The sequence below is a fragment of the Pagrus major genome, chromosome 22 (genome assembly GCF_040436345.1).
Source record: "Pagrus major chromosome 22, Pma_NU_1.0".
NCBI classification, from domain to species: Eukaryota; Metazoa; Chordata; class Actinopteri; order Spariformes; family Sparidae; genus Pagrus; species Pagrus major.
Window position 1 is genome coordinate 20,420,520 of NC_133236.1, and position 25,643 is coordinate 20,446,162.

Genomic DNA, 25,643 nt, shown 5'->3' on the forward strand with positions numbered 1-25,643 from the left:
GAGAAGGCATTGTAAGATGTCATAGTTTTGTTTTAAAGTCAGATTTGTGAGAAAGTTAATTTTTGAGTCAAATACTGTTGGTTTGGGTTTCCCATTTCGTCAAATAGCCTAATGACGCTTTGGGATTGTAGGTCGGGTCAGCCCGCCATCCCAAAGGTCCAACATTTGACTCAAAAATTAACTTTCTTACAAATTTTGACCTACGATTACTACCTTACGATTATTTTTTCCCTCTCGTTGCATTTGAGTAATTCGTGGCATTAAAATGATCCCGCAACGTACGAGGAAAAGGACTGGAGAAAAGTAAAATACGTTTTTTTTTGTTTTATTGTGCTGTAAATCATCTCATGACCTCTCACATCTGTCTCGCTTTACACCTCCCTGTTGGAACGTTCAGCGCAAGCCTGGTGATTCCGACACTTTGCGCGGCTTGTGAACGCAGCATATGCTCCTCTCTCCCCCTGTCCTGAACGCCTCCATTGGACTAGAGGGACCACTACTATAAACATACTGAAGAGTCCCTGCGACACAAGGAGACCACGTCGTTCGTATTCACGGCCAAGTTGGAGAACTTCTGATGTGCGACTAAATTATTTTTGTTCTCCGAGAAAAAAAAACCCTTGAAAACTTCAGAAAAAAAAAAAAAAAAAAAAGTTGGAGTTGAAAGCAGCTCCACGACTGAGTTTTTGCGACTCTTTTGCTTCTGCGACTTTTTTCCTCCTGAAAGTTGAGCCTCTCCTGATTTTTGCTGTCCACATGGGAACTTAAACGTATTTAAAGACTAAGGAAGAAAACGCCATGAGGATTATGTTTTTGCTGTGAGGTTCAACGCCGTCGAGTAAAAAAAAAAAGAAAAAAAAAGAGTTTCTCCAGCGGGGAGCAGAAAAAACGGCATGTAGCGCAGGACCAGGGGTGAGTTATCCTGCAAAGACAAAAAAAAAATCTTTTCCAGGAGTACAGTTTTTGGTGTGGTTATGCTTGTTCGTAATTGTTAAGCAGAGGAAAAAACTCTTTTAAAGCCTCACTCAGCGCTGTTTGAAATGTAGGCCAAATGGCTTGGCCACGTAGGGCAGACAGGGGATCCCAAATATTCCCCCCCCCCACCCCCCCACTCCCGTCCTCCAGCAGATAAACATACATTAAAATACAGACAGAGCCCTCAGTCCTCCTCTACACTTGATAAGACGTGGACAAGCTTGCTGGCTGTGATTTCATAGAGAGCTGAATAGCCTGTAGATAAGTGGAGGTATCATTGGAGTTACATTAATACACTTTATGGAGCCCTCTGCAGCACCCCCCCCCCCCCCCCCTTTAGGATCCAGTTTGTACATCTTTCTGGGGAGGCAAATTGGCACATGCCAGGCTGAGTTTACACCAGCTGGATTATCTAGACCCTACTCTGTTATTACAATCAAAATCACATTTTTTTTTTCACTGAAGAAAAGCTTTTGACTTGGCCTGCAGTGGACAATTCATGAGGTCATCCAGAGAGTCAGTGTTGCTTAATAATAGTTCAGTAATCTTGGATGACATGTGTGTGTGTGTGTGTGTGTGTGTGTGTGTCTTTAACTCAGGCGATGATGACCGTATCACTTTGTTGTTGAGCCGTGTGCATACATGTTTGTGTGAGAGTTTGTAAAAGATGTGTTTGGGCAGGCACCTTGGACTACTAACATTACTGTAAAAAAAAAAAAAAAAAAGGGGGGAGAGTTCTGTAAAGGCAAATATAGCATAGCTGCAGGAGGCGTAGGCCATCCACACACACACACACACACATCTGGCTGTCTTTATAAGCTCAAAGGCATGCTGTGTAAATTATATGGTGCCAGAGCAAGTGGCTTGGGAGTACACAGCACTTTTAAAACACTGGTGGAGAATTTAAAGGACCAAAAGTCAAATCAGTGTGATCTCCTGTAGTCTCCCGTCTGTGCCCCTCTTTATCTTATGATCGGGCTCGTTTAAACACGCTAATAAATGTTTTCTGATCATCTCCACAAAGGCCATATCCCCCCCTCTCTGTATCCTTCCGTCATCCTTGAAAACATTTTTAAAAAAAACCTAGTTGAGTCCCATAAGCATGTTTTCTTTAAGGTCAGCGTGCGACGATTATAATAGGTGTTTACTGCATAATGTGAGCCTGCATGTAAAAGGAAAAGTGGCTATTGTTTGTGCAGCCAGCGGTCATTTGAGTCTAAAGGCCATTTGATTGCTATGTGGGGCGAACACACCTGTAATTTTGGTCAAGCGCTCATGCGGCAGCACAGGAAGAGAAAGAGGGAGAAAAAGTTATTGTTGGTTGTTGTTGTAGCAGTTTTGACTGAGAGCGAAGTGATATATGGAATTCCTTCGAACTAGTCCTGCGGTTTTCTTTTGTTATTCTGCAAGGACGCAGCGCTGCAGCGGTTTCATGTAAACATTGGAAAAGGCTGCGACATCTGTGGCTTCTCGCAATTTGAACGGATTTGCGATGAAATAATGTCAAGTTGTTGTAATGCAAATGGAAGTTATTAATCATTGATTTTCACATAATAGTCATCCTTTATCCTATTTATAAAATCCTTTTTCATGTTAAAATATATGTTTTATTGTTGATATTGTTAGTTAAAATTAATAAAGAACAATTACGAGAATCGGTTAATCTATAGGCTTTAATATTCTAGCAAAAGTGCCAAAAATGTGGTGTTTGCAGCCTCTCAAATGTCAGATTTTTCTGCTTTCATCATTGCAAATTGAGTTTTGACTGTTGGTTGGACAAAACAAGCAGATAGAAGATCTCACCTTCAGTTGCAGGAAGCTGTGGCGGGCAGTTAATGACATTTCACATTTCCTAAAGATCAGTCGATTATCAAATCTGTTGTTGATTAATTTCAACTAACTGTTTCCATATGTCCTTATGTGCATGTTTCAGATGTTTCCCTGCTCCACAACACCTGTTTCAAATGATCGGCCCGTCATCAAGCGCTGCCGAAGCCTGACCACGACCCATTCATTTGAATCAGGTGTGTCAGAGCAGGGAAACATCTAAAACATGCAGGGCAGGTGGCCCAGAGCACCAAGATGGAAAAACACTGGACTAAATGATTAGTCGATCAAGTGAGAAATAATCAACAGATTAACTGCTAATGAAAAAAGTCATTAGTTGCAGCCGTATATGAAACTTTCCAACATGACTGTCAGGTTTTGGCTCACTCATATAAATATAATATACATCTGAGTTTGAGGAAGGCAAGCTGTGTTTGTGACATGTGTGTTTGTGTGTGTGACGTGTGTGTTTGTGTGTGTGTGGTGAGTGTATCCAAACTTTGTTGCTTTTGTCAGATGATCTGTGTGTGCGTTGTGTAAGTGCTGTGCTCTTTGGCAGCCTGGCAGACAACAACAGAGAGGAGAGCGTGCCGCGACCTGCCCAACTCTCCCACACTCCACCTTAGGCCCCTTCCAGGCAGGTGCTACTGGTGAGCTGTCAATCACCGGCAGCCCCGCCCCTCCTCACGGCAGGTCAGACCCAGAGCCCTTGAGTAGGGAGAGTCCCGTCATCTCCGTTTGCTCCAGTGGACCTTATTTCTTTTTAAAAAGCAATGGGGGATCGTGGAGCCTCTCAATAGTTCCTGGACGTTAGCTGCAAATACTAGCGGCCTAGTACTTTAAATCAAACAATCAGTCAATTAACTGTGAACTGCCAAACATTGTACTCCTGTGTCTCTGTAGTCATGCATTTCACGTGACGACCGGTGTTTTGAGCTCTACTCAAAAGCCAGTTTGAAGCCAATTTGACATACTGGCTAAACCTTGTCATTACAACGTCATGTGATGTGTCATCACTCGTTTCACTATCATGATTTGATGCGTTCCATCCGATAACATTTGGAAAGTTTAGAAGAGCCGCTCGATTAAGTCATTTCATCCCCTCCCCCTGTGATCAGCCCATCATGTGGCCTAACCGCACGCGTAACACACATATTTTTTCGGTTATTTCGTGAGGAAGTGTGTGCGCTATGTAGCCCACCTCTAATAAAGCATCATCAGAGACATTTTCTACTTGATCTTAAGTTTTAAACGTTCGTATTTTCCTTCCCTTTCCTTCCCCGGCCGGATGTCAGCAGTAGCAAACCCCAAAGTGCTGCTGCTTTCATAGGCCTGTAAACTGGCTGCTGTTGAGGTCCCTGTTTAGTGTTAGTGCCTTAAGGTTCAGCTGTGAGAAAACACAAAGTGGCTTTCTGGTGATTGAGCATGTGTGTGTGGAGTTGAATTTGTGTGAGTGTGATGTGGTTCCCAGGAGGAGGAGGAGGAGGAGGAGGAGGAGGGGGATGGAAAATGTGAACAGCACCGTGGTTTGGCAGGAGCAGACATGGTGGCCGACGGCTGATGGTCCCATGTTTCTGTTGTGGAGCCGCTATCTGGCCTCGCTGTCCGTGTTTACTCACCCCGTTCCCTCCATCCTCACCCCCGCCCTCCCCCGCTTCTCCTGACCAACTGTACCAACATGATAAGAGCCGGAGAAACACGGGTGTCATCTCTTCTTCCCTTCCACTTATCTGAAGTCTTTATTTTCTCATTCGGCTGCTGGGAATCACAGACCCTTTGTTTGCATTTAGAAGAAACACATGCTGCAGTCGTTCCCTCAGTCATATCTCCAAACTCTCCCCGCTTCCATCCCATCAATCCTCAGATTTAAGTGCCTCGGGATGAGTCGGCAGAGCTACGTCATTGTTGGTTTGGAGCAGCGGTCTCTGGCCAGTGTTGAGCTGCATCCCTCTTTGATCCTCCCCCCTCTTCATGTTCGAGTGACAGTGTTTAGACGGCGATGCTAGCCTGAAACACTGGGCATTCCCTATCTATCACTGTTAACAGCGCTGCAGCCCATAAACACTGTTAGCACCACTATTATTTTCCTCAAGTTCATTTTTATGATATTTAGGGGTTACGTGTGGTGTCAGACTTGCACAAAAATAAAGTGGAGCTGGAAAATCACATGGTTTATCATCTTACGGAGCACCAGCGGAGTTTGTTTTGCTAATCCTGCAAAGTTCATCGTCTAGAGTCTGAAAAGAAAATGTATGTAGCTTTCTAAAAGATTTTGGATTTTGTCTCGAGCTGGTAGTTAATTAATTGCCACCTATTTTAATAATCGCTTAATTGGTTTGAGTTATTTTTTATTTTTGTAAACATTCTCTGATTCCAGCTTGTTAAATGTGAATATTTTCTGGTTTCTTTACTCAGTAGACTGAATATCTTTCAGTTGTGGAGAAAACAAAAAACACCAATTGACATATTTCACCATTTTATGGCATTTTATAGACCAAACAACTCATCGGTTTATCAGAATAATAAACGACAGTCTCCTCTGTCCGTCTACAGTCACAGCTCAGTCCAAGCTGTAACTACAAAGTGGCAGAAGTTGAAAAGTTAGCATTTGTAAGAGAGTACGTTTAGCTGCTATTACTGCTGAAAAATGTCCGTAGACAGATATCTCTTATTGCGCAGGATGGTACAAGGAATTTGCAGTACATACATGCAACATCCGTGCATGCACAAAGCCTTGAATCAGAATTTCAGGCTAAGTAATCGTCTACTAGTGGCAGATATTGTTGGTCAGAGCAATCCTGGAGATGCATGCAACTTTAAAATAGGGCCAGATGTTGCACTGGCTTATAGTAGCAGAAAGTGTAGAAAGAAATTAAATGTACTTAAACTTGGCTGCTAAATTATCATCTCATCTTTCTTGAGCAGAGCTTGCACACAAAACAATGCAAGATGTGGAAATCTGCTTTCAGTTATACGAACAATTCTGCAGCTTTTATGATTTACGCTCCTATTTAAACCACTTTTTTCTTGCGCAAGTGTGTGTGATAGAGATCGAGGGGGGAGACAGGGAAGGAAAAGAGTGTGTGTAAAGCTTACAGACAAGACTCATTCGCCGTCTGGATGTCACCTCTGTGCGAACACTGTACTCCATGTGTTTGTCACCGTCGCCGTGCTCTCATACAGCAGAGAGAATGTGTGTGTGCGTGTGTGTGTGTGTCTTTGAGAAAGAGAGCGAGAGAAAACAGAGAGAGAGCTGGAAAGTGAAAAAGCAGATGCGCTCGCTGGAAACACACTGTCTGCCCGCCTGGCTCCACCATCTGTTTGCAGCTGCTAGTGTTTGTATGTGGCAGACAGTATGTTTGTGTGTGTGTGTGTGTGTGTGTGTGTGCAAGCATACAGTATATATTGTGGAACGTACAGTATATTTAGGTTCCTTTTAGGGTGAGGAAAAGTATAAGCAAAGTCAACTGTGTTTTTTAAGCATGAAACTACATTAACACACAGACACACACTGGGCCAGACAGAAACACACATGGCCAAAGCGTCAGATAACAAAGAGGGCCCTTGTGGTGTGTCTTGCTGTCCCTGAGGCATGCTGGGAGCAGAGTTGCTGTGTAGTGTGCGTGCATGTTCCTTCACTGTATGTGCTTTTGCACGTAGCAAAAGATGACACAGTTTGAGGATAAAGTCTGATCCAGGGTCAGCCCCCGAGTAACTGATGTTACTCAGATAAACTTTGGCTCACCAGGAATGTGTGTGGACTTCAGAGCCGTGTTTCCCCAAAACATCTCAGTGCTGAGCTCGTCTCAGCTCCGCGGTGAGCCGGTTGGACAAAAGAGGATCAGGGTCCTAAGATGATTTTGGGAAACATCAGAGCAAATCTGGCTGTTTTGAAGCAGATGTTGGTGGGATAATATTTTACCAATATTCTGCTTAGTGTAACAGATGGCTTAGTCACTGGATAGGTTCTTCAACACATAGCAAGGTAGAACAATAATTTAATTCAAGTTATGCCAATTCTGATTTGACACTGTTAATTAAAGGAGAGCTATTATGCAAACTCCTCTCTCCCACAGAAAACAGTGCTCCTGAAACGCCTCATCAGAAGTCCTGCCTTGAATTTTGTGAATTTGTGACATCTTTTTCCACATACACCAGTAGCAGAAGTATACAGAAAAAGCAAAACACTGAATAGGAATATTATTTTCACCCTGAGCACATAACCTGTAAATAGGACTTAACTTCCACTCCACTACTACCTGATCCAGGCCTCATAGACCAAAACTGTAAAAAGAGTACGCTGGAGGAAGAGCGGCTACGAGCTGTGAAGCACTTAACCTGCTTGTTTTGCTACAGCGCTCATGTGTAACAGGAGGGGTGGACGGGAGGTGGTGGTGGTGGTGGTGTTGGTATTACAGACAGAGACAAGCAACAGAGATCAGATTGATTGAGTTACACACGCTACACTTGCGTCCTCAGCTCTCGGAGGCCTGCGTCTAATGGTCTTAGCAGTAGGCGACAAAGTGCTGTTTTGTTCCTGCTATTGTGTGGATGTGAATGGAGCAAAGCGACAGACGGGTCGGCCCGGAGAGAGAGAGGGAGACGGATCGCGTGCAGCAACAGGTCCAGCAGATGCTCGGGAGTAGTTTTGTATAGTAATAAAATTAATAGTTTAATTATTAAAGTAAAATTAGGTGTTGTTATGATTTCCTTCGGTGTTTCACCTGCAGATGAGCAGCAGTCTGGTTGTGGTTTTGTTGTGTAATGCTGCCGGGCTGTCTGTGGTGTTTGTCACAACTTGTTTTGGTTATTATTCTCTGGCCTGATGTGCTGAATCCATACCTGAGAGGTGACTGGCAGCAAAACATCACGCCCTGAGGGGGAAACCTGAGTCAACATTGTTTTTTAACAGATTTTATATCCTTATGTTGTCAGCTGTTGACGCATATGTCTGACTGTTCAGTAAATCCCTGCCCCCCATTAGTTACTCTTGCTACACCTGTCAAGCTCGGCTCCATTTTAACACTGCAAGTGTTTCCTGGGTCGGGATTGTGTTTTTCAGATGTAACATGATTTTGTAACGCTGGCTGGAGTGTAAACTGTAGCCTAAAGAGCGGCACAGACCCGCTAAAGTTAGCCTAAACTGTGATAGTGTAGCATCAAGGACCAGCAGCAACTAACCAACGGTTCTTCTAGTTGTGCAAAAGGGCTTTTTATAGGTAACCGGTCATCCATCAAACTAAGTTTGCAAACCTGCTTTGGCCCTGGAAGAAAGAGCTGGGATACTGCTGTTGGTAGAAAGCTAGTTAGCTTGGCACGCTAACGATTGCAGCTTACACAAGAGTAGCTACAACCACTTTTTTTTCCCCTTACATTTTTGTATGTTTGGTTGTGCTGTATCAGTCGTACTAGAAAACCATGCACAGCACTTCCGCATGTGCAGAAATCCCAAAGTTTGAAAGGACTGCCCTCCCGTTACAGTTGCGATGCTATAATTGGACGACGGCTGTCTGGGGGAGGGGTTTAGTGAATGGTCATTCACCCTGCTTTTAACTTCCCCGTTTCTCTGATGATCTACTTCTCTTTGTGTCAAACAAAGGCATTTCCAATCTCCAGCTACACACTTTACAACATTCAGGAAATAATCAGTCAGTTGTCTTGTTTGTTGAAATTTGTCATGCTGACATTTTGTGACACACAAGCTCAAAAATACTTGACACAAATGAATCTGACGCCGGGCTGACAGAACACACGCCGTTGTTTGCTTGTCTAACTGCACATGGGAGCACATGCACGACTTTGTTAATGGATTGCTCAGTTGAAAGGATCTTTTCGAAGTTGCTCTTTGTTCACCTTTTATGAATCGACTAGGTGGCTCCTGCACTCCACAAAGATCTTTTATATCTCGATTGATTCATAAAAATAAAAAAAAAGCATCTGCAAACAGTGCTTAAGAAAGGATATACTTGTGGTGATGTGGTTTCAAACACACACAGAAAAAAAAAAAGATCTTCTCCCTTTTTTATTTTCACCTTTTTGCCCCTCACCACATCAGTCTAGGGGGATAAAGAAAAAACACAACAAAAGATGGGAATGGTTTCATATATATTTAGCCACAGCTTGCTGCCCTGAAAAAGAAAAACAACCCTCTTCCCTCAATTTTCCCTCTCGTTTTCTCCACGCCACAAAATTACAATGTGCAAATTCATAAACGTATACGCTGTTTTTGCACGCTGGAAATAAACACGACGGTTGGGAGAGAATGTCGCTGCAGCGCTGTAGCGGTGTTGAAGCAGCGTTTTCTTTTTGTGTGTGTGTGTGTGTGTGTCGAGGAGTGGGTTCGGTCCCAAGCTATTGTCTGTCTGTCTGTCTGGCTTTACTCAACCACACACTCCCAACCATGCCACTGATTACTAGTTTAGAGTTGCACTAACTGCTGTCTGGTCCTCTGGCTAACCTCTGAAGAACCTGGTGGGTGTGTGTGTGTGTGATCCTGTGTGTGTGTTTGTGGTATTCCCTGTTCATGCATGTCTATGTTTGTACACTACACAGTGAAAGTATGTGTCTTTATTTGTGTCTTTGTGTGTTTAACTTGTTGACAGTGATCTCGCAGGGCCTGTGTGCTTGGGAACATTTCTTGAGGCATTTCGGGGAGGCTTTACCGTCAACCTGTGATGTCACTTCCCCTAAGCCAGAAGGGGGGGGGGGGGGGGGGGGGGTCAGAGGGGTTGCGGTTTGGGTCTAGGTGACAACTGGGGTCACGGTGGCCACATATCCCGAAGCGAAGCTGATTTACTCGCCCGATGTAGCCCAATTATTCACTTGCTGTGGCTTCCTCGCTCTGAGTGTGTGTGTTGGCATGAACGCCCAATAAAAAAAATAAAAAAACACGCACATGAATAGGATGATGCCACACTACAGTGAGCTGTCTCAGATGGATTCAGGAGTAAGGAATGTGTTATGGCTCCCAAAGGGGCACGGCTGTTACAAAAGCCGAGCGTAGTTTAAGCTGTACCAAACAACACGGCTATAAGTCAGCAGTTTGTAGCTTCTTGCCCTCGCTCTCATTCAAGACTCCCCACCCCCTTGGGTCTTTCTCTCCCGCTCACTCAGCCTTGTCACACACACACACACACACACACTCATGCACACACACTTTCCTTCCTTGTGTGTGCATACTTGTGTCAGGTGTGCTCTGTTTTTCCAGTCAGGGTAGAGAGGAATCTGGGCCGGGGTCCAAGCTGACTATCAACAGCACATTGCCAGAGCCCGGGACAAGAAGCAACACATCCACTCCATCTTTTACTCCTCCTCCTTCTCCCTCTCCACCTCTCCTCCCCCCCCTTTTCTCCTCTCCTGATCACTGGAGCATTGTAGTGCCACATTTTGGTCTTTTTATGCCTCTATTCCACCAAGTTTTTTTCATTTTAACACATTTTCCTGTTTCGTCCCCCCACGTTCATGCACTTTCCTGAAGTTTTTGTCACTGTTTTTGTACGGAGAAGTTTTTCTTTCCCTGCTAAGGGGGCGTGGAGCCTTTTTTTTTTTGGGATTTGTGGTCTAGTTCCTGTCGAACAAGGCTACAAAGTGGCCACCACCCTTAAAATGACACCGCTTTTAGCTATTTGAATTAATTCCTGTTGACACCGGCATTATTACGCAAAAGAAAATCTCTTGCTGGTTTAATCCCCTAAGTTAAAGGTAGGATATAACCCGTGTGAAAAGTTCCTTAGGTTTGCCTCTCGCTGTTGAGGACAATATATATTACAGGTGTTAATATATAGAGTAAATACACTTGTGTTTGTGTGTGTGTGTCGTTCCCTACTTCAAAGCTCATTCCTCATCACAGACATGAAAGCTAAGAACTGATGACTAACCCAGAGATGTGTTCAAAGTGTTCCCCAAAGACCTGTCTCAACCTTAAAACCACAGCGTGCATGTGTGTGCATGTGTGTGCGTGTGTGCGTCCTCATAGTATTGCAGTAATTAACAGTTTCACGAGCTTCTTGTTGACAACATGAATTCACATTTTCTGTTTTGTGGCAGTAGCCGACAACGAGAGTGCCTGAAGAAGCATATGTGCCACTGCCGCATGTGTGTGTGATGTTACACACCACTACACTGTACGCTACAATGTCTGGCACTGTGCTGCAGTTGGACGGAGAGAGGGTGAGAGGGAGAGGGGGGAGATAAAAAGGAAAGGAAAGGCCTCCCACACAGGCAGATATGAGACTTAGAAGCTCCATTAGTTCCTCAAAGCCAGCTGCCGGGTTCAGATGGATGTCTGCTCTCGGACGTTTGATGTCCATTCATCCATAGCCTTACATCTCTGCCTCTGTCTCCCAGCTTTGCCCGACGCCGGGCCTCATGGGGCTGGAGAGAGCCCAGCTGCCATAACTATAGGGATAAAGCTGTCTGCTACCGTGCGATTCCTGCCTCTGCTAACATCGTAGCACTGTAGCCGCCGCCGCCTCCGCCGCCGTTGCTGTTGTTGCTGGTGATTCTGCTTGCCTCGTCTGTCTTTTGTTTCTGCTTGTTTATGCGAGCCAGGCAGGGTGATAAAACTGGAAAAAATGACGTGGGAGGGTTTGATAGAAAGAATGTCTACTGATTAGGGCACCGTGAATGTTTTGAACTCCCGTTGGCTCTAATGTGAAATGTGAAAGTTGTGAGAGTTTCTTGTTATTGACCAATCCTCCGCTCTTTTCATCTCTCCCCACAGCACCCGTTCTTCCTCGTCCTCCTCATCGTCCTCCTCCTCCTCTCCGGACATCTTTGGGAATGGGCCAGCGCCTTGCCAGGGTGCATCTTTCCACCCGGTGGTGTGGCTGGCGTCGTGCGAGAGTGAGGAGGGCAGCGGCCAGGTCATAGAGCCCGCCCACCCCTCTCTCCACTTGCTTGCTCCCAACTGACTTTTGACCTTTGACTCAGCCGTGACCTCCAGCCAGCCATGCCCTTCCGGCTGAAGCTGCGGCGCACACGGCGCTACAACGTCCTGAGCAAGAACTACTTTGTGACACGGATTCGCCTGCTGGACAGCAATGTGATTGAATGCACTCTGTCAGTGGAGAGCACGGGACAGGAATGTCTGGAGGCGGTGGCCCAAAGGCTGGAGCTACGGGAGGTGAAGTGCTTTATTATGTGACCCTAGTACATGCCGTTAGACTCATGTGTCAGCATGTTGTTTTTTTCATGTTTTGTAGCTTTATTTGACTATTTCAGTTACAATTCAGCAATCAATTATTTTATTTGACCAAGGAACTGCTCATCTTGCAGGTGCATATATCGAGGTTTAAAGAGTTTCAGTGATTCTTCTTCAGTGAACTCCACTGGTTTCAAAATGTATAAAAGTCTATGGGAAAATGACCCTACTTCTTGCTTGATTTATTACCTCAGTAAACAGTTTCCTGATGAGTTTATTGCCTCAATTGCTAGTTTCAAGTCTTCTTTAACACAGCATGATGTTCATTTTGTAAATTATGGCCCTATTTAAGTAAAATACACCATAAAGCAGGGTGTGCTTTAGGGCGTGGCTACCTTGTGATTAATGTGTCGCTACCACGTGTCCTCGTGTTCTGCATTATCAGAAATTCCCCCCCAGTTCCACTCTCTTGTCCAAATATGGTCACTTCTGGCTCTCAAAAAAACCAAAACGACGACGGCTTCATGCCAAACTTAAGGCTTCAAAACGGTAGTCAACAAATCAGTGGGTGACATCATGGTGGGTTAATGCTTAATCCATCTATATCAAGAGGGGAGCTATCACCTTACGAACTATATGTAAAAAAAAAAAAACAAAGACAAATCCTTGGTAATCCCCCATGTCAAGCATACACGGAAAAAAAATATTTGACTTTCACACATTTATGAATGCATGGTCAGATTGTATGTGTGTGTGTGTGTGTGTGTGTATGATCGCCACGCGTCTCTCCCCACACCCAGTGTGTGTCTCCCTGCCCTCTGCTGTCTCTCTCCTGCGGGGTCCTTGTCTGTCTCTAACGAAGCGTGGCTACCTCTGTCCTCTTTTCACTGCAGAAGAAAGAGATACTGCTCATCCCCCTGTCCCACTCCACCCCTCCTGTCCATGCTTTCTCTGTGTGTTTCCTCTCGTCCCTCTTCTTCTGTTCCCCTAATTTCTTTCCCTTCATCAGTCAAACCACCACTTTGCTCTGCACTCAGGTAGACTCATGCCAGGGACATTCTCTTCCCTCTGGCCAGCTTTGCACGGGGCTTTTTATTGTCTGCGATGTGGAGTTGTTTTGTGTGCGACAGGGCAGTTTGTTCACAGATCAGAGAAAGAATGTGTGACGACTGATTGAGTTTGATGAATACGAGTGTTCGACAGCGGCCGGAGCTGCTGACAAAGTGAGAGAGAGAGGGGCGGTGTACTTGTGCGTACTCACACAGTGTTGTGGTATTTGCCAGGTGTCAGTGATGTTATAAATAAGGCGGTGTGACGCCTCGGCTTCAGCCTCCGTCTGCCTCCGTGCATGCACGCTATCTCAGGACTTGCAGTGTATGTGTGTGTCCGTCTGAATTTGTTGTTTTCATCATTGCTCCACCTGAGGCCTTGAGTGTGTGTCTGTTTGCATGTGAGGAAGGAGTGTTTGGGCCCTTGCAGCTGCAGCTTGCATCTTTATGACTTTCATTACAGTGGAGGCAAACCATGCAGTCAAAACAGGTGTAGGTAGCCAATGAAACATCTTTTTTTTTTTTTAGCTGTTAGTTGTACGGGAGCTAAAACTGTGAAGTTGCAAACCTGGTGATATCTTTACTCAGGAGAGGCACCAATGCGAGTCAGCGGCCTGTTTCACAAAAGCCATTTGTGAGCACTGCTCACACACAGATCACAAATGGTAGCAGTGTCATGTTTCAAAAATGACTGTCTCTACCAAACCGCAGATAAAATGAGCAAGTCCTGCAGGGCTCTCGCGTGCCCATGCACGGATTGCAGGTATGGTGTTTGTTTTCATTCGCGACAGGAAATGATCTCATGTTGCAAATCGCAGCATGTTGAAACCTCCCACATATCCATGTAAACAGGCTTCTATAGGATTTATATATATATATATATATGTCATGTCAAGAAACCACCCCAAACCAAATCAGTATCGTCAGGACTGGACAGTATATTGATATATCGTTATCATGAGATAGTGTTGTCACAGTGCTGGAATTTCCAACTTCAATACCTTGAAATATACTTACATTAGACAACGTTTTTAACACCGTGGGGAAAAAATGACATTAAGGGCATACATTATAGATTTTTATTAAAAGATAAACATAACAAGGATAGAACGTGACCGCAAGATTCGACTTTATTTTTAAATTAACCTTGAACTTAACACCTCTCACTCTTGTTTTAGATGAGCTGTTTTCTGAGAAGTTCACCAGTTTAAATGAGTGAAACTTGAGAAGGCCTATGTTGCTACTTCAGAATGTTGTTTTTGCTGTTTATTAAGCTGAATTGTGTTTTCTTTTTCAAATATCTTCTAAATCTCTACATAACATAATGGGCAAGAGACTTGGTTTTCATTTTGATTTAGTGAGATAGGATCGACGAGTCTGGTCTAATATTAATGTTTAATGGAGCTATGCTGCTGACGTCAAAGGTTTGATCAGATTTGAAGGAGAAATATGCGCTTGCTGTGCTTCAGCTGCTTATTAATCTCCTCTCTGCTCTGCTCAGTTATCCCCAGTATGCGTCTCGACTAATTTCCAATTTCCCTCCTGAACTCATTTCTCTCCATCCCTACAAACCCCCATTTCCCATCCCAACGCTTTGTCTCCTCCATATACCACCCTCTGGTCTCTTTATCTCTCCATCCAGCTTACACAACTCATCCTCTTCTTTCTTCCTCCTCATCTCACCTCTACTCCCTTCTTTCCTTTGCTTTTTGACCTGTTTCCTGTCTCAATCCCCTCGTGCGCCACACTGACTCTCCCTCCGTCTCTCTCCCCCCCGGCTCCAGACCCATTACTTCGGGCTGTGGTTCCATGGAAAGACCCAGGCCCCGGCCCATCGCTGGGTGGAGCTGGAGAAACCCCTCAAGAAGCAGCTGGATAAATTTGGCAATGAGCCGCTGCTCTTCTTCGGAGTCATGTTCTACGTGCCCAGTGTTTCCCGGCTGGAGCAAGAAGCCACCAGGTAAAGAGTCTCTAAACACTACTTACAGTTTGTCAGACACTCACATAACCAGTGTGTCTCATGCTTTTACTTTATATTCACCTGCAACAACGACAACTTGTACCATTATAAAATCCATCCGTCTACAAAGAGGCCAGCTATAGTGAATCTCCGAATGTGTTGTCTGTTGACCTTATTTACCTAAATGCCAGTGAGTGTTTCAGCTAACGAGCTAACCAGCTAAAAGCCAGAGGCCTTGATCTGGATGTATTCCTTAAAATGTTGCCATGAGACCAGAGACTTTCTGCAAAGCTGCATTTTTAATCAGTCTACCTGTGTTTTTCACAATATAATGAATTATATAAACATAAATGGCTTTGCCCAGACTAGATTGACTGAACTGTTCAATATAATCTGATGACTAAAAGACAGATTTCATTGCCTAAAACAAGGCTAAAATAGTATAGTAATAGAGGTTTTCTTTGACTGACATTAGACTAAAATGCCCAGACTTTCAGATCACATTATCCAGATGAGGGAAACGCAAATGTTAATGCTAGGTGTAACAACATAACATTGTTTTTTAGCTAACATTAAATAAAGGTAGTTCAAATTTAGAGAAAAATAAAGAGACACGCCTTTAATTACTCTAGATAGTACTTCTATTCGGTGCCATGAAAACACCAAAAGATGTGTTCATCAATTAAACTGTGTAAAAAATGAAAGCAATATGAGTGTGAGAAATGGCCCAACATGGTGTGTGATGTTGAGTGCTGCACTTATCTGCTCAGCTGATCTGCTGATAACAAGGCATCAAATTTATCTAGTCACAGAGAAGCCAGCTGGGACAGAGACTCCATATTTTTATACAAAATAAGGAATAAGTTTATGGATTACATTTGCTGAATTTACAATTCTTATTTTTTATTTTTTTTTGAAGAATTTGTCATAAACACAGTTCCAGACGGTTTAACAAGTTCCCTCCAACTCAAAACATTGATTTTTTTGAGGGAGTCTGGGGCTGATTTGCCACTGCTCCAAATTTAAAACTTTGAATGTGGAGGACAGAGATTCAGTATCATTGAGGATAACACGAACACATTAAAAATACCAGCTGTGAACACAAAGGTAAGATTAGATTGTTTATTACCCGCATGACATGTTCGGTTGACTTCAACTTGGCTGAGTAAAAACACAGGAAGATGTTGTCTAAATAGGATAAAAGCTGACAAGGACATTTGACACAAGACTAAGACTAAATCATACCACAGACAGGTACATTCACTTCAATCAGAGCTGAGCAGTCAGGATTAAGAATGGGGCTGTCATCCTCCTAACTTAGCGCGGATGAGATTGACATCCATGAGACTGATGTCATGTCAGTCAGAAGGTATATTTGCATTATCAAAAGCGCCGTTTTCTCCTAATACCACAGTGTGTGCGTGTGTGTTTGTGAGACAGTGTGAATGAGCCCCTTTAGCTTGCTGTGAAAAGGGCATCCAGGGGTCAGTGTGTAGTGGACAGTCTGCCATCTCAGATTCCTTCTCTCACACACACACACACTCTGCAGGTCTGCCTCGCACTGAGCTGGTGAATTTGCGGCTTCTGCTTGGCTGAATGTGGGAAAGGTCGATTGCAGGTCACAGCATGACGTTTTGACGCCGGAGTTAGTTTTTAAGGTGTGTGTGTAAGAGAGAGCGTGTGAAGCATTTGCACTGCTGAATTTCCCGGGTATTTTCTAGCGGCAGTACTAGACATGGAGAATAGTGAAATCATCCTGTTATTAGTGATTGGCCTGATAAACTCATTGTGTATGTGTGATGGAGTAATTAGAAGGTGCGTGTGCGCAGGTCCGTTATACAGGAGCCAGGATCTGCTCTAGTGAAGGGATGCTATTCCAGGAAACCCCTGTGGGCTTTTATGGTGTGTGTGTGTGTACGGGGTTGAAGGGGTTATGATGGGGCCTTAGGGGCAATTTAGGGAACAATGGCCGCCTCTTTTTCGCAACCCCCCCTTCTCTTCCTCTGACAATCCCTGTACATAGTGTCACCCCTACTCCTTTTTATCAAGAGCAGATCTCCACATCACTCCAGTCCCACATTTTTAATCTCCATCTCCCGCTCCCTCCGTCCTCCTCGTTTTTTTTTCTCCCTCTCTCTCCCTCTTTCTCCTTTTCTGTTCAGTCAGGAATGTTGGCACAGCCGTCCAGCGTAGGAGGCGGACCACACATTCCTCGCAGCAGAAGTGCTGGGGGTAAAGGCGGTGGGGGTGGGGGATGTCTGGTTTACAAAACACACACTCACATACGCACACACACACACACACACACACACACACTCTCTCTCACCTCACACACACCTCGGCTCGCACACACTCCCCCAAGAATCCTCTCAGAAGCCAGCTGCAGCCCTGTCAGAAGAGTTAGTCACAATACAGCACATTGTAAGAACATACACGCTCCCCGAGGCAAGCTTTTTTTTTGAAAGCCCCGTTCCTTTTTTCCCCCCCACTTCACTTCAAGTTGAAAACAATCTTCACAACTTTTTTATTTTTTTTATTTTGAAGTTCAAAACATTTTTTTTCTTTTATCACCCAGACCTAATCAAGGGTTTAGCGAATCGTTAAAAGCATGTTTGTGTCTACTTTCCTTTGAGAAGTCCATAAATCAGCGTGGGAATGATAACAGTGAAAACTGGCAGCCCTCTTTTTAAAATGATAATTTATTGACTTATGGCCTATTTGGGTCGCATCCAGAGATTTAAAAAAAAAATCTTTTTCTCCACACCTGGTCTGATGAAGGGGGAAGGGAAGGATATCAGAGAGGCGGAGAGGAAGACAAGTGGGGACAGAGAAAGTAAAAGTTTGGCAGCGAGACTTGGCTTTGGGTTTGCACCTTGTTATTTATGCAGTTTGAGCTTGTTGTGTGTTTTTTGCTGGAACTTATACATATTTATGTGTCCACATAGAAAAGTGTGTTTGCGCTTGTGCGTAAAAACAGAGTAGGAGTGAGTGAATTTGGGTTTTGGGACATTGGTGCCGTGATTTACTGTTTCACCAAGGAAAGTTGCTTTTAAAATCAGAAAACTACCACTATCCTACTTTGTGAGTCTTTCCTCTTGTATACCGACTGAGATGTAGGTCACTGCTGTTCATTTAAACAGTAAATTAAATTACGGGAAAAACAGATCTCAAATTCATCGTGACTTGTTCCCAGAAACCAGAAAGACAAAGTGTTGACTCTGTCTCGTCTGAGCAAATGAGATTCACTGAGAAAGTAATGTGAGTTTTATAATGTGGTCAGGTCTTTGAGGCCCAGTGTTTGACTGATGTGTAACCTGATACTAGATCTCGCTCTCTTCCCGTCCATCCATTCATCTGTTTCTGCTTCCCTCTCTTCCTCCCTCCACGCAGCTGTGAAAATCACCCAGAGCAGGGGGCGGAAATGTGTGTGTGTGTGTGTGTGTACTGGCTACGTATTTACACCAATAATCCAATTATGAAGCAATTATAGCAGTAACGCAAGATAGTTTGAGCCCATGTAAACACTGTTCTCCGTTATGTTAATGCAATTATGCTCATAGCTGCAGATATTGCTGTAATTTGAGAAGTGTATAGTCAGATTATGAACTTGTAAAACTTCAAAAATGTTAATTAGTTTTTTTTAAGTCGAGACGTTTCACTCTGTCTCCAGACCTTCTCTAAAATACAAACAAACAACACACTAAATACTAGTGCACATGTGCATGCTCCACAGTGTTGAAGCTAATAAAAAAACAATGCCTCAGACCATATGCTTGTAGCTTTATTTACACCAACATGGCCACAAGGATAAACCGCAGCAGCAAAGGGCTGTTGGAACACTGGAGGATTGTAAGTCAGAATGGTCCTTTAGGCCGCCCATGTAAACTTATAAATCAGAGTTGTTTGGAGTGTTTTTAGTGTGGGGGGACTACCTTGTTTATTGTACAGAGACAGGACAACTGCTCTCTGTCTCTCCGTGTTTCTGTCTTTGATTCTTTTTATTCTCGATTAATCTGCTGATTATTTTCACAGTTATCAGATTCATTGTTTAATCTGTAAAATGTCAAAAAAAAGTTGAAAAACGCTCATCACACTTTCCCAGAAGCCGAAAGTGACGTCCTCAAATTGCTTCATTTACTTTCATAAATGACAAAAAATCTGCAAATCCTGATATTTAATAAGCTGGAACCAGCAAATGTTCATGTTTTGAGCTTGAAAAATGACTGAAACGATTAAAATATATATATATATTTTCCGATTGACGGATCTTTGCAGCTCTAGTGCTTAATTGTATCATCCAGAGTTGGTTGCACTGCGTTCGTCCCTGAACCGCCTTATGCACTTATCCCGTATTTCCTCCTATATATCACTCACGTGTAACCAGATATCCTGTACCACCTCTCTCCTTTTCTTTCTCAAAATCTTTGGATTTTACCAAACAAACATTTTACAGAAGGTGTGTGTGTGTGTGGTTGCAGCCTTCTGTTGCTCCCATCTCACTGATATGAAGGAGGGGCAAAGTGGCCCAGAGAGAGAAAGTGAGGAACCTAAACAGAGAGCTGTTGACCAGAGCGAGGCCAGCTGGCCTGAGCAGCCCCCAAGGCTAACAGCACCATCAGCCTTGAAATCCTAGCTTTGTTCAGCTAGTTATCACTCACACACACATATGCACACACACAGCTGTACTCTGTTGTGCCCCTTGCTGATTCAACACATTTCAAAGTGAAATCCTCCTGCCTCCCACACAAGCCGTCTGGACCCATCCAGGGCTGAGGGGGTGGTCAGGGTCATACCACTGCAGAGGTGGAGGGGGTAGAGGAGACATATGTACACACACACACACACACACACATTCATGCATGCATGCGCATATGCTCGCAGGCTTGTTGTCCGGGGCCACTTGGACATCTGGCAGCATGTCTTGAGCGGGGCTTGAACATGCGTGGGCATATAAAGGGCTCTTTGTGCCTGTGTGGCTGCCTGGAGTGCCAGCAGAGCACTCTGCCATGGTGGAAGTCACAAGTAACTCTTAGCGAGGAAAGCTCTACCTCATGTCTATGTATGTATGTTCACCTGTTATTACAGCATAGTGAAGTCATTCTAACAGACGTGCCAGGTGTGTGCTGCCCTTAATGACGTCTTTGTGGACATGTGTAGTTTCATGAGTAACAGGCCAGAATGTGGTTACACTGTAAGTTGTGAAATACATTTCAAGACTCTTTTACATAATGAATTGTGTATTTTTTATATACATATGTATTAAAGACAGACATCACTTCAAAAGATAGTTTCACCCGCACTACATGTACATGTTTTCTCGCCGAGCTCTCGCAGGTATCTAATCATACAGATAGTTTTTGTTTTAGCAGTCAGGGTTTACGAGATAAGTGTCCCCATGCAGGTAAATGGAATTTTATTCCTGGTACTCACAGCACTAAAAAAATGACTCATAGCAGTATGTGTCCAGAAACAGCATTCCCATTACTCTGGATAATCCCCAGACTTCACTGTGACAGTTTTAACCAGAACTTCTTCCTGCTGAAGAAATAGTCCCATAAAAACTGTCAACGTTATGTTCTGTAGATCATCCAGAGTAATGGGGACACTGTTTCTACAAAGACTTACACAGTAAACCCTGTTGGAAAATGGTAGCTGTAGCTCTGCAGGCCCAACATATGTTATGATCATTGTCTGTTTTCAAAGTGTTAACGTATTCAAGGAGAGGATTGTCTTTCTTTTTTTTAAATGTTAATGTTCAAGTGGATGAATATCCTTCTGTAGTTAAGCCCCTCAATATGCAACATGTGGATTTTGTATGTGGCTCGGGGTGATTTCATACATTAACATTTTCCAGGCGCCTGTCAATGTTGTTGTAAGCCTCATGCATTACAGTACTCGAGGCTTGCATGGCTTTATAGTGAACTTACATTTTAAACACCCATTTACTCATATTACTTTGAAATGTCTATAAACGGACAGTTGAACAAAATAATTGTTACATTTATAGATCTCAAAGTTAATTTGATAATTCATCTTGTGAGTAAACCCGATTTAAAACATACTTAGGAAAAAAAATACTTAGAAAGGCAATTAGGTAACGCTTTATAATGACCATCATTAGTAAATGGTGAACTTATTGTTAATTAAACTTGAGGTAATAGTTATTTCACTGTTAATGAACAATTAAATATTTTATAAACTATTTACTAAGCAATTGTAAAGGTTCATAAAAGTCAGTTTGCAACTACTGTATTTAACAATTGCCTAATAAATGGTTTATAAAGCATTTTAACTCAGTTAACACACCCTATTTATGATAAAGGGAGTGCTCTACAAGACTCTATGTAACCTTTGATACTTTAGTTCAAATCATGAAGCAACTCAGAGTTTGTTATACTGCAATATTTAAGTTTGTGATCTTGTCTGATAATATATCTTTATATAGATTATGGGTCATATTTCCCAGTCCTAGTGTTGTACTGGATCATTTTACCTCTTGATGCCTATAAAAAGTATTCAAATGAAACAAAAATAAACTGGTCACAACATGTAGACATATGCAGGTTTTGTACACAAGAAAACAAAGGTTTGTTTAAAGGTTGGGAACCACTGTTCGTTTTGTGGCTCTTCCGCTGTCTTTTTACTGTCACGCTTTCACTTGTTCGTAGTTATTTTAACAGTTTACCGTCCGCGTCCCCACCGCTGGCCTCGCATATGTATAAACACCATCATGTTGTTACCATTGAACCTCAGAATGAGAACCAACCACTGTCAACCTCAACATTTCCCCAGACCCCATACGGAGAGCGCTGGGAAAACATGGAGAGTTTGTAAAAACAAAGTCCACAATCATTTGAAGGGTTTTTGTGTCCCACGAGGCTCCTCCCCCTTTCAGACCGCATCAGGCTCCTCCCCCCTCTCTCCCCCCCCCCCGATGCAGCCACGGCGGTTGGGGTTGGCTAATTAGAGGGTTGCCACGGGAACGGAATGGCAGCTTAGCCAACGGGTGTAATGACAGGGTGAGGGAGGAGGGCGGGGTCAGATTATAGGCCCGGGAGTATGCTGAGTGGAGCTCAAAAAAGAAGAGAAGGAGAAGAAGTGGGGGAGAGAATGTGAAGAAGAATATGAGGAGGGCACAAAACTCTTAAACTGTGAGGTTCAACTTTAAGTACAGAGGGAGCTGATGAATGAACAAGGGGAGAGAAACTGTAGGAACTGAGGAATCAGCTCAAAATTATGTGCTTGAGAGTGAATGACTAAGCATGTATAGCTGAGTGGTTTCCACATTGTGTACTCTGGCATGCACACGGCCCGATGTACGCTTCCACCCGGAGCTCTTTCAGGCTGTGCGCGACTGCGTGTGCACGACAGAAAAAAGGTGCATCACAGCCCACATTGGAAAGACTCGGCCTGCGGTCACCATGGCATCAAACAGGAAACGGTGTGCGAGTTTTTACGCAGCCGAGCTCGGTCACCCTGACATTTCTCCCTTTCCTCCTGTGTGGCCGCCCCCATTCTTCAAAAGACAAACATCCAGTTGGACCACAGCTAAAAGTGGACAAAAGGAGCTCAGAAACTTAAGGAGCTCGGGGTATTTTGGCCTCTTGGTTTTGGGACTTTCACAGCGTTATGTGAAGGCCCAACATCATCTGAACAGTGTCATCATATCAGCTTACACTTGGCAAAACCACCACTGCCCAAAAACAGTGTTTCACATTCGCACAGCAATGATCATGCTATCTTTTATCCAGCTTGTGTTGGTCCTAACTAAGACTAAACTCAGACCTGATTAGCATCAGCTCCATGTAACGTCCTATAAACAGACCTATAAACCATATTGTTTGGCCCCTGCTGGTATACATTTGGCATTCCTCTCAAGTCAGAGATGAGTCACGGGTATTTCAAATAGAGGTGATTCACTCATTCCTCACTTGGATTCTGCAACATGCTTCTCTGGTATTGTTTTAACCGGCTAATGCTGTTGCCAATACTGTCTTGACGCATTTTTTCTGTTGCACAAACCAGAAGCAGAAGAAACCCATCTCTCTCTCTCTCTTTCTCTCTCTGCGGTGTCTCGGTGGATGTTTGCAATCCTTCAGCTGCTAATGTGCAACGCCTCGAGCACAGCTCTTCTTACTTTCTTTGGATAGATGTGTCGAACTAAAAAACCCATCATGTTTTCCTACTCGATTTTTTATATAAGTGGTGTTCAGAGACAGTGTGGCGAGTTGGAAAAATAACAGTAACCACCGACCAGATTCTGGTGAGTTTCTGAAGACTAATATGCTGCCACCCACTTTGTCAGAGTTTTTGTACAGTTTAGCCGGTAGAGGGGCTGTTGTGTGTCTTAGTGCTTTCACGTGCTCCTAGGATGATCCCATTTCCTGAGTTGGGAAGTTTCTTCCAACTTCAGTGTGTTCATGAGCTTTTGAGTGGAATGTGGAAACAACATGGACTCAAAGATGTGTTCAGACTAACTTTTTTACACTGGTTGCACTGGTGAGCCCAACATTTTCATTTAGGTGCACCGGTACATAATAAAGGTTCATCCCAATAATACATTTTAATGTCTCAATACATTATATAAGTAAACAAAATATGTGTTGCACCCTGGAGCCCTTTATTGCTTTTGTCCCAGACTTATTGCAGCACAGGTACATTCCCTAAAACCACGAAAATATTACTTTACCTGACTTGTTATCAGGGTTAATACTCATAAATAACCTTTTGAACTAATGTAAGTCACTCTAAGTGGACATCGACTAACATGTGCAACCTCATACCATATTAATAATGTGCAATACATGAATATATGTAATATAAAAAGTCACATCAACCAAACATTTACTTTCATCCACCATGTTTTTGAGTATATGACATCAAGTTGTTTACCAAAACCTTGTACAGACTGTCCAAGTTGTTGTTGTTGTGAATTCAAGGCCGTTCATGTGAATTCTCCCTGTCAGGAGCTAATTTTTCTAATCATTCAGACACCACATGACTGAGGATTGAGGCCGCAGTCATGCTAACAGCTCTATAAGGCTGTATGTAGACGCAGTGTTACATTCAGATACATGCTAACACCAGCATGCTAACATGTGTACAGTGACAGTACTAGCATGCTAATGTGTAGAAAGCATGATATGTTTACCTCGCTGACCAGTGTTTAGTATGTTAGCATTGATAGCAGTTGCTAACTAGCAGTGGACACAGCACTCTCATTGCATTTCAGATATTTGATCATAAATCAACGTTGTGGACTACAAAGTTCAAATATTTTTCCAAACGCTAATTGTTTAAACTGCATTTTTGACCTGCCATACAAATCATCCTCAGAATCTGAATAACACTTCCTTTTTATTTCTTCCTTCTGTCTTTCTGTCCAGGTATCAGTATTACCTGCAGGTGAAGAAGGAGGTGTTGGATGGACGTCTCCACTGCGGAGTAGAGCAGGGGATCAGACTAGCTGGCCTAGCAGTACAAGGTAAGAGACACACACACACACACGTGCATGGACAAACATCCCATGTGAATAATCTACCAGACGGAGACAGGCGGCACAAGAGAGAAAGAGTGAGCACAAACTCACACTTTCTCAGGTCATCTTGACTTCACTACCTAATATGGCTGCATACCACTGGGAGAGCCCAGTCCACTTGAGTTCCTATGGTATCAGTCCTGACACACACACATACACACACAACCTCCATCCATCTCCGCGGTCTTGTGCCTGGGTGCTGTCTGTGTCCCAGGGGGAATGTAAACAGACAGTTAGCTTATCGCTAGTTCCAAGGTTAGCCTTTAGCAGCATCAGGAAGACCCTTATCTGATGGGAGACGAGGATCCTGCGCTGTACTTCCTTTTGTCCGACAGACAGCAGAACAGCACATAAGACGCACTCAGGGGCCCAATCTGAAGGACTGAGCATGTTAGATGGTGTGCCGGTGGGGATATTACTTCTGTGTTCGAGTACTTACAAGGACCAGAATAAAGGGGGTAGCTAGTTTACCTACTTGTTAGCCAATTAAGCTAAAAAGAAACTTCTGCTCAAGGATTTTTTTCCCCCTCCTTAATGTAACAACAAATGTATTCGAGAAATGTTATATAATAGTGCTGCCAAGTGGAACTTGTGAGCTTGTGGTTAAAACATGAACATTCAAGTGGTTGAGTCTTGAGAACACTGCGCGGGGACAGCGTCTAGAGACCACTGAGAGTAACAGTTTAGCAAGCTCGCTAGTTTTTATGCAAAGGCATGCAAAAGTTAAATTACAAAGAATTTTTGAAAATGTCAGCAAACACGTCACAACTCGTGAGCTCTCATCACTCAGAAAATTCTGACTTACGAGGTTGTGATTATCACAAGAGGGGACGTTCATGTGGAGGCAACATAACACTCAAAAAAGTAGCTAGTAGCTGGATTTAAAGAAAAAAACGTGTAGGAAAATTAGCTGCGTAGCAATTTAACTGTTCACAACAGTTAAATTTTTCTTTCTTGATATCAAAATATGTTGGCTGAAGCAAGGCAGATTTGTTATTTTAATTATTTACTTGTGGAATACAGTCAGATTTCATAATTTTATGGAAACAAAGAAGATATGATTTCTTACCCTGGTGTTAATTGGAAAGACTTTAATCATCCTGACATGCTATCTTCCTGTGTTAGCATATTTTCCTTAGGAATAAATATGAT

At 43.4% G+C, this 25,643-nt stretch overlaps 1 protein-coding gene across 1 annotated transcript in view; it reads left to right on the plus strand.

The window, feature by feature from the left end:
- Positions 1–550: 550 nt before the first annotated feature.
- LOC141018544 (tyrosine-protein phosphatase non-receptor type 14-like) overlaps positions 551–25,643 on the plus strand; it is a 40,962-nt gene continuing 15,869 nt past the window's right edge. Inside the window, exons 1-4 of the mRNA XM_073493549.1 lie at positions 551–912; positions 11,525–11,926; positions 14,778–14,953; positions 24,340–24,437. Coding sequence (XP_073349650.1) covers positions 11,753–11,926; positions 14,778–14,953; positions 24,340–24,437 — 448 coding nt within the window. The 5' untranslated portion in view covers positions 551–912; positions 11,525–11,752. The remainder of the gene's footprint in view (positions 913–11,524; positions 11,927–14,777; positions 14,954–24,339; positions 24,438–25,643) is intronic.